General features: G+C 46.0%; 1 protein-coding gene across 3 annotated transcripts in view; it reads right to left on the bottom strand.

The window, feature by feature from the left end:
- DSCAM (DS cell adhesion molecule) overlaps nucleotides 1–18,616 on the bottom strand; it is a 580,894-nt gene that overhangs the window by 219,123 nt on the left and 343,155 nt on the right. For all 3 annotated transcript variants that reach the window (XM_084800819.1, XM_084800820.1, XM_084800821.1), the window contains exons 9-10: nucleotides 12,219–12,497; nucleotides 4,317–4,436 (exon numbers count right to left, since the gene is read on the bottom strand). In XM_084800819.1, coding sequence (XP_084656945.1) covers nucleotides 4,317–4,436; nucleotides 12,219–12,497 — 399 coding nt within the window. The remainder of the gene's footprint in view (nucleotides 1–4,316; nucleotides 4,437–12,218; nucleotides 12,498–18,616) is intronic.

Here is an 18,616-nt window from a genome sequence, read left to right as displayed (position 1 = left end):
GGTTGACTTATCTCCACTTGCTCTGTCACTTTTTTAAAAAGTTGATTTATTTTTATTTTATGTGTAGGAGTGTTTGTGTGTCTGTGCACCATTTGTACACTTGGTGGCCACTGAGTCAGAATAGGCATTGGATCCCCAGGAACTGGTGTTGCATATGGTTATGAGATACCCTATGGGTGCTGGGAGCTAACCCGAGTCCCGTGGAAGACAGGCCAGTGCTCTTACCTTCTGAACTGTCTCTCCAACCCTGTGCTCTGTCACACTTAGGGGCACTGTACTTCCCCCCCCCCCCCCACCTTCCCCACTGACTGTCATGATTATTTGAAACACATTCCATTATCAACATAATTTTAATGCATCATCTTTTATCACCTCACTAAAATAATAATGCAAAAACGTTCTCCTATTGGATTGGAAACCAGTAAGAATCAGGTGTAAAGTGCAGCATCATTTTGGCTCAAGGAAGCAGGAACGACTTCACACTACGGAAGTCTGTGCAAATGAATGAAAGGCTGGCAAACCGTCAATGTGTCTAAAGCTATAAAAACTGTTTACTCTTTGAGGCACCAATTCTACTTACAGAAAATAATCCCAGGGGAAAAATAAACACATCCACAGAGATCGATGTAATGGAACACAGCATGACATTTTCTAAGAATAAAGAGCTGAATAAAAGCAAAATACAGCGATGTACCAGAGACATTGGAAACCCGGCAGGGCGCTATGCTACAGTGTGGTAGTGGCTTGCCTAAGTACAGTGCAGCTCGCCGATTCCTTTGTGGTGGGCATGAGCTGGCTAGGGAGTCAGCCAGGGACCTAGCACAATGACGAGGTCACAATGCAATTCTGGAAAGATCTTTGAATGGAACAGACCCAGGTCAGAGAGGCAGCCAGTCGTTCTTCCTGGCTCTTCCTCCGTGGGAATGCGGAAGTTGCTCCCTAGCTTGGGAGTCCTCTCTTGAGGCTTAGAGAGAAGAAAATGGCAGAACTGGTATGAGGCTAATGCTGCTGATAACTTTTTTTTTTCAATGCTGCGGATAACTTAAGCAAGCCAGCAGGAAACCTTGTACTTTGTGATGATATAGACATGACCAGAGGTCATCATGTTGAGCGAATGCGGAGGGACCAAGAGAGTTTTGTCGTAGGACTTCATCTGGTTGTGGACTATAAAACAACTGACTTCACAGGAAAGAGAAGCAGCCTGGCAGGCCTTGGGATGGAGGCTAACGCAAGGCTGGACGATGGACTGTCAATCTGACTGGGAAGGAGGGACGCATTCGGCTTTCAGTTTCACTGCAGGATGACTCCATAGCAACAACCTGCCATGAATTTCAGAGCACCGAGGAGAAAAGGACACTGGAGTGTTATTATTACAAGGAGAGAGTGGACAGTATGTCAATCCCTCTTATATGATTTTGACAGTGCATGCAGTACAAAAAGCCCACACTGCATGCTACATGTGTGCAGCAGTTACCAGCCAATCAGAAGGCAAAGCACAAACGAAACTCTAGTGCTAAGATCTCTACATAGGGGCAAGAGGAGCTCTTGTAAGCCTTTGTAAACTCTTATTTTTTTTTTTCTTTCTCTCTTTTTTTCATTTTTTCAAGACAGGGTTTCTCTGTGTGGCTCTGGCTGTCCTGGAACTATATAGACCAGACTAGCTTTGAACTCAGAGATCTGCCTGCCTCTGCCTCCCAAGTGCTGGGATTAAAGGTGTGTACCACCACATCCAGAGTTATCTTAACTCTGCTGGTGTGTTAATATAAAACCTCTCTTACCCAGGGATTACTTGAAACTTTCCTGCTACTGACTTCTGATTTAATTTAATATTAACTTTCCAGCTGCTTCAGTTTGTTTTATTGTGCAGGACATTGTATATTGGGGCGTATGCTCCATGAGACAAATATAATGCATGCTCTACAGTGTTGAATGAACTACACCCTAAACATTAACATAATCTTGATTGTTAATGAGATTATTAAATTTTCTGCATTGTTGATGACTTTTCAGTCAATGTATCCTGTCAGATTTTAAAAGGATATTAAAAATTTCAACTGTAAAAAATGTCAAAAGGCAAATTAAACATCAATACTCAATGTCACACAGAGAGATTCATAGCATATTGGGGTTTTGTTGTTGTTTTGTTTTGTTTTTGAGACAGGGTTTCTCTGTGTAGCCTTGGCTGTCCTAGACTCTCTCTGCAGACCAAGCTGGCCTTGAACTCACAGAGATCCACCTGTTTCTACCTCCCGAGTGCTGGGATTAAAGGTACATGCCTCCACGATTAGCATATTGTTAACTGGAAAATCATGATTACAAGCCAGAGGTGATCACATGAACGGAAGGTAGAAATGATACGTGCACATCTGCTACCGGGGTCTCAGCCTGACAGCTCAGATTAAAAGGAATGGTGATTTTTTTCCCTTTGGCTTTTAGACATTCTGTTGTTTGTGAGATATTTCACATCTGAAAGACTGTCTTTACAGTTTCTCTCTTCTTCTCCAATAAGCTGAATTTCCATGTGACATTTATAGATGAAAAAGCTACTGTGACTTAATGAGTATCAGCAATGGGAAAAGATGGAATGTGGGCACCATCCTTATCAAGCAAGGGGCTGTACACAGTGCGTTCACAAACAAACACAGAGACACGGAGACCGGCAGGTGAGCACCATGCCTCAGACAGTCCCCAGAGTGGGAGCAGAAATTGCCAGTGAACAAGGAGTGAAACATTCTAAACAGCATTCGCAGTCTAAATATGCGAGTTAATTTTCACTCACAAGAGCATACAGATAACACAGCCAGGGAGGGAAAAGATCTTATCTATTGAAGAGAAAAAGGGACACACACCCTGACCCTGTTGGGCACAAACTCCCCTCCACTAAGAAAGACTGAGAGCATTTCACAGAGTCACGCTGGCTCACTTTTAGGAAGTTACAGTACAAGAAAATTACTCCTGAACACATTGAACTCAGTGAGTAGAGGTCGACTGCAGGGCTGTTCACAAGGGCAAAAGCCTGGAAACAGCATTAGGGTGAAGCGGAGAATGTGTGGGCGGCAACATCGAAAAATAATTTTGACGGTAAATGTCACAGGAAATGTTCACACCATCAAATGTGCTGTGGATCAGAGCTAAATTAAATTTGCTCTGTTTGTCCGCTTTAATATAGTAAGACAACACGGGGCTCTGGATTCAGCTTAAAATAAGTCCCAGGGGAGGAGACTCCTAAGCAGCAGCTTTTATCTTTCAACAAGGTGATTCCCACGGGCAAAGGAAGAGCTAGAATGGGACGGGTTTTTCTTTTCCTTTTTTCAGAATTAATCATCTTGCTCTCCTAGTCGCTGCCTAAAACCCCTTAGCTCTCTCAGCCAATCTACCCAACTAAGATGGAGGCAACTTCACCACTTGCTTTCCTTCTATTGTGGTTGGTTTCATGGGAAGAAAATAATACCTTATTATAAAAAGAAAAGCCTAGAATGCAAGCTGCAGTTAAGTGAACAGGGAAACAAATAGACCTATGATGATTAAGCATGAATAGCGCGTCTTTACGTGGTGGAGATCATGGCCGATCAGAGACAGCTTCATCTTCCCCACTGCTCCCTCTCTCTCTCTCGGTAGTTGCCTGAGTAAGTTACTGAGTGTGAACAGAGGCTCCACATTTAGGACAGAGCTGGGGGACCTTGCCTGGAGAAGACAGTATCGTAAATGGAAATAATTTTTCTGGTGTCTAAAATGGTATGACCTCCGGCTTCTAAGGCGTACCCTGCAATCTAACAGATGCTCACTATGTAATCTATGGGTGGGAGGAGGCGCCAATCTCTTGAAGAGGAGGCATGGTGGGCATTGGGTTGGAAACAGGGAGCTCCAGACACTCATCTTAGGGCTGCTGCTGATAGTGAGACCCTGGTGGTGGTGGTGGGGTGATGATATGCAGCATTCTACATTACCCAGATAAGTCTAAAAAGTCAATTATTTTAACGTTAGCACAGAATGCCAGGTGTCTAAGGAAAGTTTTTTAGCAGTGAATAATTCCAACACTGGTGCCTCCCTCCTCGTATCTGTGTTCTTAGGAGTCTCTGAGTAAACCATGTTCATAATATAGACGGTAAATCAGTATTTCTCCAGGTGTTAGAAATCAGTCTTTCCCAGGATATGTTAGGGGTGATTTCATGATTTGAGTAAGTCCCGAGTGGTTCACTGGGGCGTGCACGAGGCGGATTAGTGTGAGAGAGGACGGCGTGTCTACCAGCAAGTACCTCCAAAAGGACAAGCAGTGTTGACAACATAGCTAGACAGACAGTTAAATGACTCCATACCTTTTGAGAATTTCCAGACAATCGTAGGCACAGGATAGCCCTGCGCAGAGCAATTGAGGATCACTGCTTTGCCATAAATCCCGTCCTGGTCCCGGGGCTGCACCACGAACTTGGGAGGAACTGAAAAAGAGAAATGCTGTGATTTAGACAGAGGCACTCAACAGTTATCCCGATTCATCTTCATGTAAAAAGGATGTTTCACACAAATAACGCGACGATAGCTACGTTTGCAGGTCAGAACAAGTGAGTGTTGGTGGGTCTTCTATGCATTTGTTTTAGTGGAAATTTTGATTTTTTTTTTTAAGTAGGGAAACTGCCCTTTTGTGGATGTGTGGGGCTTTGGCCAAGCCAAGGCCATGTGACACTCAAGCTTGTTAGGAATTGATTCCATACAGAACAGAGCCATAGACTATACGTACAGAAGAGGTAAAATATATGTCATTCTCCAAATTGTACTCATCAAGGATGAGCATTTTCTTAGTAAAGAACTGCTCGAAGTCTCAGTGATGATGAAAGAAATGACAAGCAAAACCTAGAGGTAGCAAAGAGCTACCCAGACGTCTCGCCAGGACACATTAGCCACTCTTCCTGATATGTCAGCCGGCTGAGGAGAGGTGCCCGGATCACCATACTGATCAGACGTTCTGGCCAGGGCTGTGTGGTGAATTCTATGAGGCGCTGGGTAGATCCACCCTGACCCGCACCATTCTCAGCGCTCTACCTACAGCACGACACTCTGCGCTAAACTGGTAGCAGTGTCTGAGTGAGCAGGTCATTAGTCTTCTAGAAATGCCGGGATCTGACAGTGGCCTAGTGGCAGCACACCTGCAGCCGACCTGGGGCGGGGGTGGGGGTGGGGCGCCTGTGGGTGGACTCTCAGTGAGATAGCCATGCACTGTGGAAGAGATGGGTTACAACCACTGCAGATTAACCGTGCGGCAAACAATTGGCGCTCCTTTCCTTCCTCTCCCCACACCTGCTGAGATTAGTCTTGCCTATTTTAGGCTCTAGAGCTCCCAGTCCTGAGATGTGCGTGGACCTTGGTGCTGCAGACAGATGGGGATTCCAGCTAGCACAAGCCAAGGACTGAGGAGGCGCCCAGGGTCTCCCCCGAAATGAGCCCCTTGGGAGCATGTTGAAGCGATGAGCAGTTGGGCCATGATAAGGGAACTACATCAAGACCTGAGAAGCAGCTGGAGACAGAACACAGCAACCTGTTTTCCATTTTCCTATCCAGCTTTTTGTAGAAAACACTAAACACGGAGAGGTAACGGTGGTGAGAAAGAGCAGAGCGCAGATGGACGCCTCAGTCTACAGCTCTGCTGATTCCTGCATTTGATCTTTTATGCAGGTTACAAGATGACTCAGCTTCCTAACAGGCAAACGAGGGACCATTGCGGCATCCATTTCGCAGGCCTTTGTCGTGAGGACAGAATGGGTTGAGGTTCAGAAAGTTTGGGACTTTTCTGGAAGAAGAAGATGAATTTAAGAGTTGGTTCATTTTAGTAAACCCAGACGCCAAGTGTTGAAATAAATAAGCACACTCAGCGATGGTATCTGGAATATTTGCAAACTGCAACAGCAACTTCATTTCATGTAAATAATATTTTGAGAAAAGTTAATTCAGCCAGATGTATATATACTAGAAATAAATTAATAAAAGTTGAGTGCCTTAAGGCCAGGAAATTGTTCCTGGGAAAATATTAGAGGTTATACAGGGCTATTTTTCTTTTCTCCTGTCTTATCACTTCTGCTCCATCTCTCATTCCTCTCTCTTTTCCTCTCTTCCTTTTTAAAAAAATTTAAAAAAATTATATGCGTGAGCATTTCGCCTACATATCATGTTTACAGTGACCAAGGAGGTCAGAAGAAGGCACCGGATCCCTGGCATTGGAGTTACAGATAGATGGTTGTGAACTGTCATGTGGGTGCTGGGAATTGAACCTGGGTCTTCTGGAAGAGTAACCAGTGTTCTTCGATGCTCAGCCATCTCTCCAACTTCTGCTGTTAGTTTTGTTTGTTTGTTTGTTTTTTGTTGTATTTTTTGGACAAAGTTTTACTATATGGCCCAAGCTGTCTTCAAACTTTGCACCCTCCTGCTTCTGCCCCTAGTTCCAGTATGATAAGAGTACCACCACACCATCCCGGATTTTCTAATTTTATGATGAACAACTTTCAGGGTAGACTCAAGATTAAAACATCACACTAGACTCATTGTCTGTGGCATGGGAGGCAAACCTACAGCTAATTCTGCCAAGAGGAAGATCTGCTCTTTTACTGAATGGGGCTCCCAGCTGCACAGCCTACTTCTCACTCATCCATGACCCTCCACTCAATTTGGCTCTAAGCTAAACAATTGTGCTTAAAAACTCACCAAAGATGTTGACATGGGATATTAACATGTGGTAAGCAGGAGGTAATTACAGATTGAGATGGCCCCTTGATTGGTAGAATAACCCTCCTATGCCATTACTCAAGAATTTCCCATATCCTGGCAAGGATAGCCTGCGAGTTCCCTAAGTAGGGTTTCTTTCTCAAAACAGAGTCCCTGGTTCTGTTTCCCCTTCTGGTCCCCTCACTGGTCCATGCTGTCATGAAAACCCAAGTAACAAACATGCAGGCTTCTGAATTTTTATGGCAAAGAGAATGACTAATGTCTCAATTATCCACTATTCATATTCAATGCTATTTGAGACAACATGGAAGAGACACACACACACACACACACACACACACACACACACACACACACACACACACACACATATATTGCTGAGCACACAACTACGCCACACCCCAACACTCCCATCACAGGAAAGATGAAAACCTTGTGGGTTTGAAGCAGAGCCTCAGACTTGGCTTGTCTTATGAGCTCCAGGGTGACACTCAAAGCTGCAGGTCCAGACGTCACACTTTGTTCTGGGCAGCAGGTGGACATGGGCTCTAGCTGACCACACATCAGCTCACTTACTAAAGCTTTCTGTTATCCTCAGTCTTACTCTTTCCTCCCTTTATTCTGGAATGCAGGTTTGCATGCCAACTAAGTGATCCGTGGCCAGTCCTGACTGCACTCTGCTCTCAAGAGGGTAAAGCTGGGTAGAGTGAGCGCAGCGCTGTCTCTCATCTCAGATGGCCTCCAATTGGTCACTTCTGTCTGGCATAGTATCCCTCACCAGCGCCCCACTTGCATCCCTTCTCCACCCAGTGATGTGAAGGATGCTTGGGAAGCCATCACAGGCTCCCACCACCCCTATTACTTACAATCCCTGGAGGTCACAGGGCAACTCCTACTATGCCATTTGCACAGATGAGGAAGCTAAGGCTCGGAGAAGTCAGCCATGTTTCCAAGCTCGCACAGACCATGCAGCAATATTGGCCTGGCCAGCCTTCAGAAAGTTCTAGTATTGTGCCTGCACCATCTTGTCTGTTTCTTCCTGAACCTTCTTACATAGCAAGGCCGATGGCACTCACCCCTCTGTGAAGTCTTCTATGGCTGTATCAAGAACACCAATCTCCCTGCTATCAAGGTGTGTTCTGCTCCTGTAATTAACAGCCTGTCACTCTGAGACTCCCAAACCACCTTCTCAGTGACAGGCAATTTCAAGACCTCTAAACTCTTCATTCTGTTTCCACTTTCCCCAACCTACATCTCAGGGCAAGTCTTTAAAACAAGTAAGAAAGAGACAGCTCTCAATTCCAGTGAGAGACTAAAATAAAAGCACAGAGTAATTTGTTTTTGGGGTTTTGTTTGTTGTACTTGCATGTAATGTATTTCATCAGTTTAATGTTTGCATCCTTCATGAACCAAGTGCCAGCTTTGTGTTCTGTATTTAAGGACTAAGGCCCCAGTTCATGATGTGCATTTCTCTCTGAACAGTGACAGTGAGCAGGAAGAGCCTTAACTTCACATAAAAGTCCTTCATCTATTTATTCAGTATAATCCGTAGCTAAAGCAGTTATTTTAAAAGTTCCTGACTCAACTTGACCATTTACATGGAAAGCTGGAATTCTGAGCAAAGCTGCACAGTTTCCAGACCCCGGGAATGGGATGCCACTCCTAGGAGGTGTGAGCATGGAGAGACAGCCTTCCTTGGTTATTTTTTGTATGAAGGACAGAGGGGATTGGAGCATCGGGAAGATAGCTCAAACAAACACCTACCGCAGTGGGCTGGCTGCTCCCCTGGGAGGTGTGTTATCCTGCCTCCTCATGCACACTTGAACACAACCAGTCACCAAGGGCAGCAAAGAGCTTTATGCAATGACCCCCAAGGGCAGCAAAGAGCTTTATGCAATGACCCCCAAGGGCAGCAAAGAGCTTTATGCAATGACCCCCGCCCCACTGTCCTGAGTCCTTCCTGCAGCCACCACCTAGGTCCCACGTTTTCTGCGTTTCACAGTAGCAGGAAGCTCTCTGTTGTAGACCTCTGTGCTCACTAGCGCACTTCATTGCAGAAGTTGATCCATGCCTCTGATTCCCACTGCCTTGAGACTTCTCTGAGGACCCAGGACCTTGAGTATGTGACGTCAGCTCTGCAGCTGACCTTCCTCAAACCTTAGCACCTCCTGCTGTCGCCCACCTTCCCCACTTAGAAGCAGGAGGTTCTCCAGAACTCAACGGGTACAATTGTGGATCAAGACTTGTGGGGTAAACAACTGTTTTATGGTTGGATTTAAGGCTCACCTCACAAGATGAAATCCATGCATGATGACATCATTTTGGGGTCAATTATGGATATAATCTTAAAATGATTCCTAAGGACTTATCATTATATCCATAGACCTGTGCCTCTCTCAACCCTCCTCAGAGACGCTCCATCACCTGTGGGTCTCTGGGTTAGTCTATTTGCAGTGTGATTAGCATAAAGATACACAACTGGTCAAGGTCCAGAGAACAGGAAACTAAAGGCTTCCCAACTGTAATGGGGACATCTGTATAATATCTCCTCCCCACAAGGCTGAGGATAATTGTGGGAGAAAGATAGTAAGAGCCAGAGGAAGTAGATGAATATAAGGAAACAATGTCCTCTGGACACACAACAGAGAAACTACACACATTAACTCAGTGGTTGTGACAGCATGCACAAGACCCACATAAGGAAGAAGAAGAAGGAGGAGGAGGAGGAGGAAGAGGAGGAGGAGAGGGAGGAAGAGGAAGAGGAGGAGAAGGAGAAGGAGAAGAAGAAGAAGAAGAAGAAGAAGAAGAAGAAGAAGAAGAAGAAGAAGAAGAAGAAGAGCAGCAGCAGCAGCAGCAGCAGCAGCAGCAGCAGCAGCAGCAGCAACAACAACAACAACATGAAGAGGGAAGTGGGCGTGACGTTCCACTCCTATCCTAGCTGGAGAGCTATTATCATAGCTACTAGCAGAGGAGCAGTCATTTAAGAGTGTAGCTCCTAGTCAGTTGACCACACCCTGGTAGAAAACCACACATCTAAGAGTATATAGGCAGCACAAATCAGAATTTATGGCTGTTTTTAAAAGGCACAGGTTTGGGTGGGTAGGGAAGGGGGTCTGTAGACCTGGGAGGAGTTTGGAAGAGGCAGAAAAAGCTAAAACACATTGTGTAAAGTTCTCAGAGGACTATTTAAAAAAAATAAGGTAAATCAGTGTATGTCACCACCCTGGTTAGAGTCTCTGGGCAGGAAGAAAAAGGCTTGTAAAATAACCACACGGTCAAAAGCTAGGACACCAAAGGCTACTTGTTAGAGTCAACCGGTAAGCTTGACTCACGGTCCTGAGCAGTGGAGAACTGATCCTCCTGATCTAGGATGGCTGGCAGCAGCGTGGGCTACAGGCTGGGAGCCAGACCTTCACAGCGCCCTGCTGTGACACTGTAAAGTGTGGCAAAGCTTGACCACCACTTGCCAGTGATCTTGGGGGAAAAGGCTATTATCTCCCACAGAGATGGGAGAGAGATCTGTTTCTGCATATCATCATTTAACAGATCTGGTTAGGACCAGAAGTCTCACACACTCACACACACACACACACACACACACACACACACACACACACACACGACCTTGAATGCCCTGGGGGTTCCATGGTATGGATCACATGACATTCTCTCTGAGTTTTCCGTCACAGGGGCTGGTTTGTGATCTGACACCCACCTGGTGACGCGTGCATACTTAACAGAAGATAGTTTTTGAGGAACAAGTCCATGGTTAGTGAGATTATATTCTATTCTGTAACTTAAAGAGTGAGGTCAATTCTGCTTCAGATGACCTTGGCCTTGGCCAAAATAATGCCAGTTACTGTTTTTACAATTACAAATAAGAAATTGTAAATGTGTGTGTGTGTGTGTGTGTGTGTGTGTGTGTGTGTGTGTGTGTGTGTATTTCTCCACCATGCTCTTTTTTATCTGTGCTTATTTCCTGACCTAGATCCTTCAGAGTGGATTATACTAAAAATGGTCCATGCATGGTTACGCCCTCAGACACAATGGTAATTCTTCTTGAAGGGAGAACTGGGAAGCAGAGACAAAGGGGGTTCCTATTTTTTATTTATCTTCTAAAAAATAAGGAGGAAAGGGAACATTTCCTAACTCTCGTAGTCATGTGTATCTTTTGTTTGTTTTAAATAGAGGATCTAGTTTCTTGCTCCTTTGCTTATCGTTTCTGTTTTATTTTGCAAATGTGTGAAGTTGGCTTCTCCCCATGACTTACAGGTGCACAGCATTCTCTGTGCTTCGTTGGTGATTTTAGGAAATGATTTTTTTTTTTTTTTTTTTTTGGTCAGAAAAGGAGAGGTGCAGAGGGGACACAGCTGTGGATGAAGACAGACAGGGCCCCTCTGCTCAATGAAGTCGCTGTTGGTGGTCCTGAAGATAACATTGCACAGAGAGAGACCCAGTGTTCGGGGGCTTTGAAGGGCAAATGATCAGGATTCACGCAAAGCTTTCCTTCCATAGCTACCTCCCCAGCGCACATGAACATGACCCCCTCAGAGAGTCACTACATCATGCCACATCTGTGCTTGGCAGGTCAGCTGGTCCCTACTGCTCTGTCCCTCTTGCAGCCTGAACCACCGTGACACTCTGGCGTCCGCAGCCAAGACTTGAAGCCAGACCAGCGCATCTTAGGAGGGCTGGGATCACTGCCAGTGCTTTCTACACCCTAGGCCATCCGCTTCGATTGTTGCCAGCAGATTCTATGGCAGTCATCCTAACTTAAACCACCGCAAAAGCTTCCCCGAACAGTGACGCACTTGACACTAAATAGAAGTGAGGAGCCAAGACTGTCACATCTCTAAAATCACTGCCACGCTGTAGCTTCTTAGTAAAGCCGTGGAGAATGGTGTTACTTTTTAAATGATTTTTTTTTTTTACTTTTAATTATGTGCCTGTGGGGTGAGGGTTGGGGAGGGTCTGTGAGTGCACGTGCCCTCAGGTCAGAGGCTTCAGGTCTCTGGGAACTGGAGCCATAGCTGTGGTTGTGAGCCACTGGACCAGAGCTGCCCACAGAACTCAGTCTTGGGCAAGCACAGAATGTACGCTCATCTGCTGAGCCATCCCTCTGGCCCCCTAAATGTCCACCATCCACAAGTCCAGGTGATAAAAGACACGACTGAAAGCTTTATACAAAGTAAACATAATAAAATCAAGCCCGACAAAACTTGCCTCCCTGTTTCATCAGACCCCACACACAGCTTTCCCTTGCAAGCAAATATATTTAATACATATTATAAGTAAATATAAGTTGTAAGCTAATACATCTAATATATTGGATCTGTTAGAGGTTGGACAAATGTAACTTTGTTTTAGAATTTAGAGGAACTCATTGTTAATTTCCATAACTGTGTTTTTTTTTAAAGTGTCTGTGGGGGGGTGGAATAGTGAATTTCTGTTCCTGATTCTTCTCGCGGTATTTCAAGGCATCAGTGTGGGTAGCACCCTGCACTCACCTCTCACAATCAGCTGGCTCTGGTGCTCCACAGCCGCCGCCTCGTTCCGGGCGATGCAGGTGTAATTTCCGTTGTGCATCAGGGAGAGGTTGGAGATCCTCAGGGAGCTGGTGAAGTCGATGTTGTCAATGGTCACCCCGAGGCTGGCCGGAATGGGCCGGCCGTCCTTCTGCCAGGTGATGGTGATGGGTAAGTCCCCTGAGACCACCACACACGGGATGAACACGCGCTGCCCGATGGAGAACCTTGGGAACTCAAAAGGCTGGATGAAAGGTGGAACTAGAAAGAAAGAAAAAAAGAAAAAGATGACAGAGAAAAGTCGATAATGAGTGGCTGGTATTTCACACACACGCGCCTTTTGTTAACCCATTCCCCGAAGAGTGAGCAGTGATCACAGTGAGCACAGTGCACGCGTGTGTGAGCTATTGAAGGCTGGCTAGGATGCCTCTGTCACTCAGATTTCCCCAGCATGATGAATGCAAACCCTGGCTCATTTGCCATCCGACAAGTACGGTTCACCTAGTTTAATTCAGACGGTGGAATTCTTTTTGGCTGGCAACATTTAAACTGTGCTGCGATGTGAACGCCACAAGAAGACTTTGGCTTTGGCATGCCCGCTAACTTTTTTTTTTTTTAACACATGGGGTACGACGGACACCCTTGCTCTCCTGCTTTGCTGCCACTGGCACTGTGAACAGTGGTAAACCTGTGGCCCACGGGTTCCAGTGTTAGCTCTCCAGCTCATCCACAGGGCGAACTAACAACAACTGTAAATTGCAGCTGTTTATCTTAGGCAGTTGTGGTGGTGGTGGGGTGCAGGGGAATGTTGTTCCACACCCCTTAAGTTTGAAAAGTTCCGCATATAGCATTTTAATATATGAAAGGACCCTCGACAAAGCACTTGAGTTGTTGGAATGCGTTGCTAGTAAAGCTGTCAGTCTGGCCAATCAGAGACCCAGCTAAGCAGTCCAGAAGGTTCTTTCACAATTTAATCTCTCCACACACACTGCTCTTTGTCTTCCAGAATGCCTCAAGACCATGCTGCCCTAGTTCCTCCTCTGATGACCTAGGGGACTCTCTACATCATAGACTAGTTAGAGTAAACCCAAAGGAGCAAGTTGGAGCCCTAGGAATGGGCAGGTTCTTGACACAGTGTGGCATTATGGGTAATTATTCATAACCTCACTGCAGGTGTGGACACTGAGCCTCCAACCTGCTGCTTTGCGCATCCACTTAGAATGAGTTGGTCTTCTTAGGGGGCTCAACCCATTCCCATCTGTCTGAGGTTGGGGGCCATATTGCTAGTCACTGTTGTATTTTTTGCAATGCACTTTTCTTTCTAAAGAAAAAAAATATTTTTTTAAAAAATCGAAGGGCTCAGAAATAGCATATGATATGTACAAACTTGATTCCAATGCTCAAAATGACTGTGGTAAAAAGACACCGTGCCAGATGAACTGACAGAAGTGGAATAAAACAACACTATCCATAGGGTCTGCTCATCAATCCGCTATATATGTGGCTCTATTACCAACATAGGGAGCTGCAAGAGACACAGCTGAGAAGTGTCGCACAGGGCCGAGTACTCAATCACTCACTCACTAAATGAACCGTGCAGTAGGCACTTGGCATGTGCTTGGCCACCACTGTAAGTGTTGAGCCCAGCGATAAAAGCAGTGTATGGGTCTCCGCCAAGTGCGGTATTCTCGAAGACATAGGCGGGGATATCAACACAGCAGGGGCGTGGCTACTTGGAGACTTGACATTGTTACTGTTGCTACTACACACTCTCAGAAGCAGCTGCCAGCTAGAACTCAGGATTGCAAACACAGCCCAGAGCCAGGAGGACTAGCCTGTAGGAGGGTTGAGTTTCATCTTAACCAGAGACATTTATTTAGAAACAAACCAGCACAGCCAATGCGCAATGCACCGCAGCTTCTCCGTGTAAGGGTCACAGCTTTGGGTCTACAAAGAGCTGATCTGACACTAAGGGGCAGGGCCTGGCCGAGTCTCTCTTTGGTGCTGTGGACAGGAACAGGAAGTGAGGTGGGATGAGCTCACACAAGCAACAGTGGTAGGCCAGGGACGCTCGCCTCTCTTTACAGCTTGCCCCAGTTGGTATAAAGGTTTTCTACACGCACACAGATGGTGAATGGATTTTAATGCTTTGCGATATAAAGGACTACACTATTCATCTTTGGTTTCTTACACACAGAACCCTGGTGGTCATCATACGTAGACAAACGCCGGCCCTTACTGCTGGCTTGGTGCTTCCTGTCAGAATAGCAGGTCTGTTCTCCAGGGAGCTTTGAACTGGGCTGTGGGGTTTCCCACCCGGCTGTGCTACTTAATGTCTGCATCTAACCAGCCTCTGGGCCTTGGTTTCCCTATCTGTGAAATGACAACCAAACCACCTCATTCTTTATTAGTTGTCCCAGTGAGTTAATGACCTGAGGTAGCGTCTAGGTGAGTTTCTAAGCTTTGGATTCAGTTTATGTGGCTTTAAGAGGAGAAACAACAAGAAAAAAAAAACACAATGAAAGAACTATTTCCCCCTATGGGTTTTAATAGAAAGGAAATATATATTTATATATAATATATGCATATATATGTGTGTGTTTTTCATTGTCTCATGTCAAACATGGAAAGTAAGGCATGTGCATGAGAGAGAGAGAGAGAGAGAGAGAGAGAGAGAGAGAGAGAGAGAGAGAGAGAGAGAGAGAGAGAATGAAAGCATGTGTGCACACTGGCAGGAGAGGGACCCAGGCTGCTGCTTCTCAGAAGCAGCTTGTGTTTTCTGAGACAGGGTTCTCCTTTGGTCTGGAGCTCACCAAATATGTCAGGCATTTAAACAGTCTGTGTCAGTTAAAACATGGCCGGAAGCCCCAGGGCCCTGCCTGCCTCCCTGTCCCTCGTGCTGGCGTCAGTAGTGTGCACCCCACACCTGGCCTGCTTCCTGTAGGTCTCAGGGGTTGAACTCATGCTCCTGTGCTGGCGAGATAAACACGTTGCTAATGAGACACCCCAGCCCAAGGAAGGAATCTTTCAAACACGTTTATTTAGTGATGAAACAAGTTCAGAGTGTAGACTGCCAGCAATTGTGAGCTACAGCAGCGATCCCTTAACAAGCAGAGCTCAGAGAAGGAAGAACATGTGCAAGTGCATACTATTTCCTAAGAGTCAGAGAAGCAGCATTACAGAGGAAGCAGCACTTAAATCCACGTAAAAACCAAGATTGGGCCTGGGAAGACTTTCTCTCTCCGTCTCTCTCTCTGTCTGTCTGTCTCTTCCTGTCTGTCTGTCTCTCTCTCTCTCTCTGTCTCTCTGTCTCTGTCTCTCTCTCTCTCTCTCTCTCTCTCTCTCTCTCTCTCTCTCTGTGTGTGTGTGTGTGTGTGTGTCCACTAGGGCTTCCTGTCTAGCTCCAGGTTCAGTGGTGGAGACCCAGTCTCAAGGGAATAAGATAGCGTGGTGAGAGAGAGAGAGAGAGAGGGAAACACTTATATACACAAAATAAATAAAATAAAGGAAAAAATAAAACCCAGAACACCAATGCCAATAACGTCACTCATGCTCCTCAGGAGATAAGCCGCTGCCCTGAGCGCCGTACTATAAACTGCCATGGCACCTGTGCCTACCCTTATCCACAACTTGATCTTAACTAGATGCTGAGATTCGAGGCACCCTGACAAAGACTTAGTGAAAAGCCACAGTGGGGCACTAAAGGGAGGTGAGCAGTCAGGAGCAGACATGAGCATAGAAGTGTCTGGCGTGGGGAGCACTGTGCTGGACCACACTGTCCCCGACTGTTGGCCTTTCTGTTACTAATGTAAAAATCATAGAATATGATTGAGACTAAACTATAAGTCATAGTTAGTATATTAAACATGGTAGGAAGTCCTATTTAAACTTTGACTTTTTTTTTAGAAGCAAAACATGTCCAAAATAGTTAACATATAGATTTGTATGATTGAAGAAGCAATGAGTCAGGGAAAAGCCCTTCCCTAGAGGGCATCCCAGCCCCGCTTGCTATCCGATACCCTGCTGGCCACCTGCCACACTACAGTGGGCCTCCTCCTTACAGCAGCTTAGCCCGCTGGACCAGTTAACCACCCACATCACTTCACTGCTGCTGCCTCCTGCTTCAGCTAGAGTCACGTGTTTGATGACAAAATGATGAACAAACATTCTCTCAATGGCCCGACGCAGAGGTATAAAGCCTGAGTCCCAAACTGAAAACAACAACAACAACAATACTAATAAAAAATTAATAACAACAGCAACCCCACATCTCTTTTTGTGACTTTTTAAAATGCCGAGCCACATGATCAGGATCTCCTGACTCTTCACCTAGCTCAGGACATCCTCTTCAATGAGGCAAAGCTCCTAAATCCAGCTGACAGCAGAAGCTGGTGCTATCACAGGAGTGGGGATTCTGAGTGTGATACGCACTGGGTTTTGACATAACCTTTCTCCAAGAAATATGTAAATAACTGCTAAATGTCACCCATTACCACGTTTGTGTATCCAGGGTGGCAGAGGACTTTCTCCACGGGGCCGAGAGCCTTCCACTATCGCAATGCCAGCCTCTGCTCTTATTCCTTCTAAACTCACATTAGGGACATTAAACCAGGTTGGTCCATCCCTTGTTTCTACCCTCAACCATTAAAACTATATTCTGTTTAAAGAGGAGCCTGGCACCTTAGTGAAAGGTCACGTGTTGAGTACAGGTCAATCTTAGGCAGTTAGCAATGGTGTCTCAATTCAGAGCTTGGGAAATGGTGAGAAAGCTGGGTGTGCTCACCCTGTGAACACGTGAGGAGGCCACACACTGATCCTGGGCTGCCTTTGCTCAGTGGCTTCTTGACATCAGTCTTTCACACAGGGTCTCCCTGTAAACCAAGGACTTGCCATTTTGGCTAGAGAGTCCTGAGGCCCACCTGTCTCCCTCATCCCAAACACTAGCGTGCCAACACCCATCCCTTTGTGGTTCTGAGATGGGAAGTGAGTGTATAGACCTTTGCCTTTTAAATCTTCCAAGAAACAGAAATCGACATCTTTTCTGTCTCCTTCTTCTTACTTTATTTCCCTGACTTCTATAATAAGGTATTTCTTCTCATTCTTATTTTTTTCTTTGTGTGTGTGGCATATGTGTACATGCCTTTGTGCACTCATACATGTGGTGGTGGAAGCACATGTATTTCTTTGATTATTCTCCACCTTAATTTCTTTGAGATAGGGTCTCTATTAAACCTGGAGCTCACCAAGTCATCTAGACTGGCTGGTTAGCAAGATCCAGGTGTCTTCCTGTCTCTGCCTCCCCAGTCCTGAGATTACTGCTGTTCCAGCGCCTGAGAGTCTGTTCTTGTGCGGCAATCACTTTATCAAAGGTGCTGTTTCCTTAGAGCTCCGCCTGTCCCTTTAATATCCCATCTCATCCTGGGAGGAATGCATCTTCCAACATCATCCCTATCTTCAAATTCTGTACATTATAAGGAGACAATCCTCGTGGACACTCTATCAGAGTCCAGTCCTAATGATGCACTGCCTGAAAAGCCATGCCCTCATGAGAGCTGCTCAGGACTTGCCCAGACATCTTACTGGCCACTGGCCATACACATGCTAACTACGGCTCCAACAAAGCAGACAGCATGAGGCTGCTGACCTGCTGGGCTCACAGCCAAGTGCACCAGTGCCAGGCTGTTCACACAGAGGCTTGTCATGCTTTGAATCTCTCTGCCTATAGAACAGCGCTCAGTAGGGCACAGTGCATAGGATACAAGTGAGCTCTCCACACACTGCAGGAGCCTGTGGTCCAAAAGCTACTGTGGACCGCATCGTGTTTATGGCTCAAGTGATTCGGTGATTTATGCAGAGCCAGGAAGACAAGAAATAGATGAACTTCTGTCTTTAATTTCCTACGTCTCATGGAACAAATACCTTACACATTATAATCGCAAAACGAGTTTTGTAAGAAAATCCTTAGGGCTGATGGTAGATGGGCTTATACTCTGAGTATGGAGTTAAGAATGACTTATAGCATAGAATGGGGCACATACGTCACAACATTAAATAGGAACAAATATGTAGGGCATCTGCCTCCTGGTTCCTCCTGCCCATGGGGGAAATGGTGCCAACACACGGCCTTTGCTCAAGCGGCTCCGTCATTCATCCCACCCATGAGTTTCTACGTGGGATTCATGCTCCTGACCTCTGACCAGCACTGGAGTGGGCTAGGCTGTGGGGGGGCCCCTGCTCCGGGAGGATGAGCACCAGGCCAGAATTTAGGGTGTGAGATGAAAACAAGGAGGAGGAGGAGGTTAAGCTGGAGGACTCCGGTCAATTAAGCACATTTCACAAAACCGTGGTCTTGTGTGTTCGGCCTCTCGCTCTGAGCCTCC

The sequence above is a fragment of the Acomys minous genome, assembly GCF_964271855.1.
Source record: "Acomys minous genome assembly, chromosome: 11".
NCBI classification, from domain to species: domain Eukaryota; kingdom Metazoa; phylum Chordata; class Mammalia; order Rodentia; family Muridae; genus Acomys; species Acomys minous.
The sequence above is the reverse complement of the archived record's forward strand: the minus strand, read 5'-3'. Positions and strand labels throughout refer to the sequence as shown.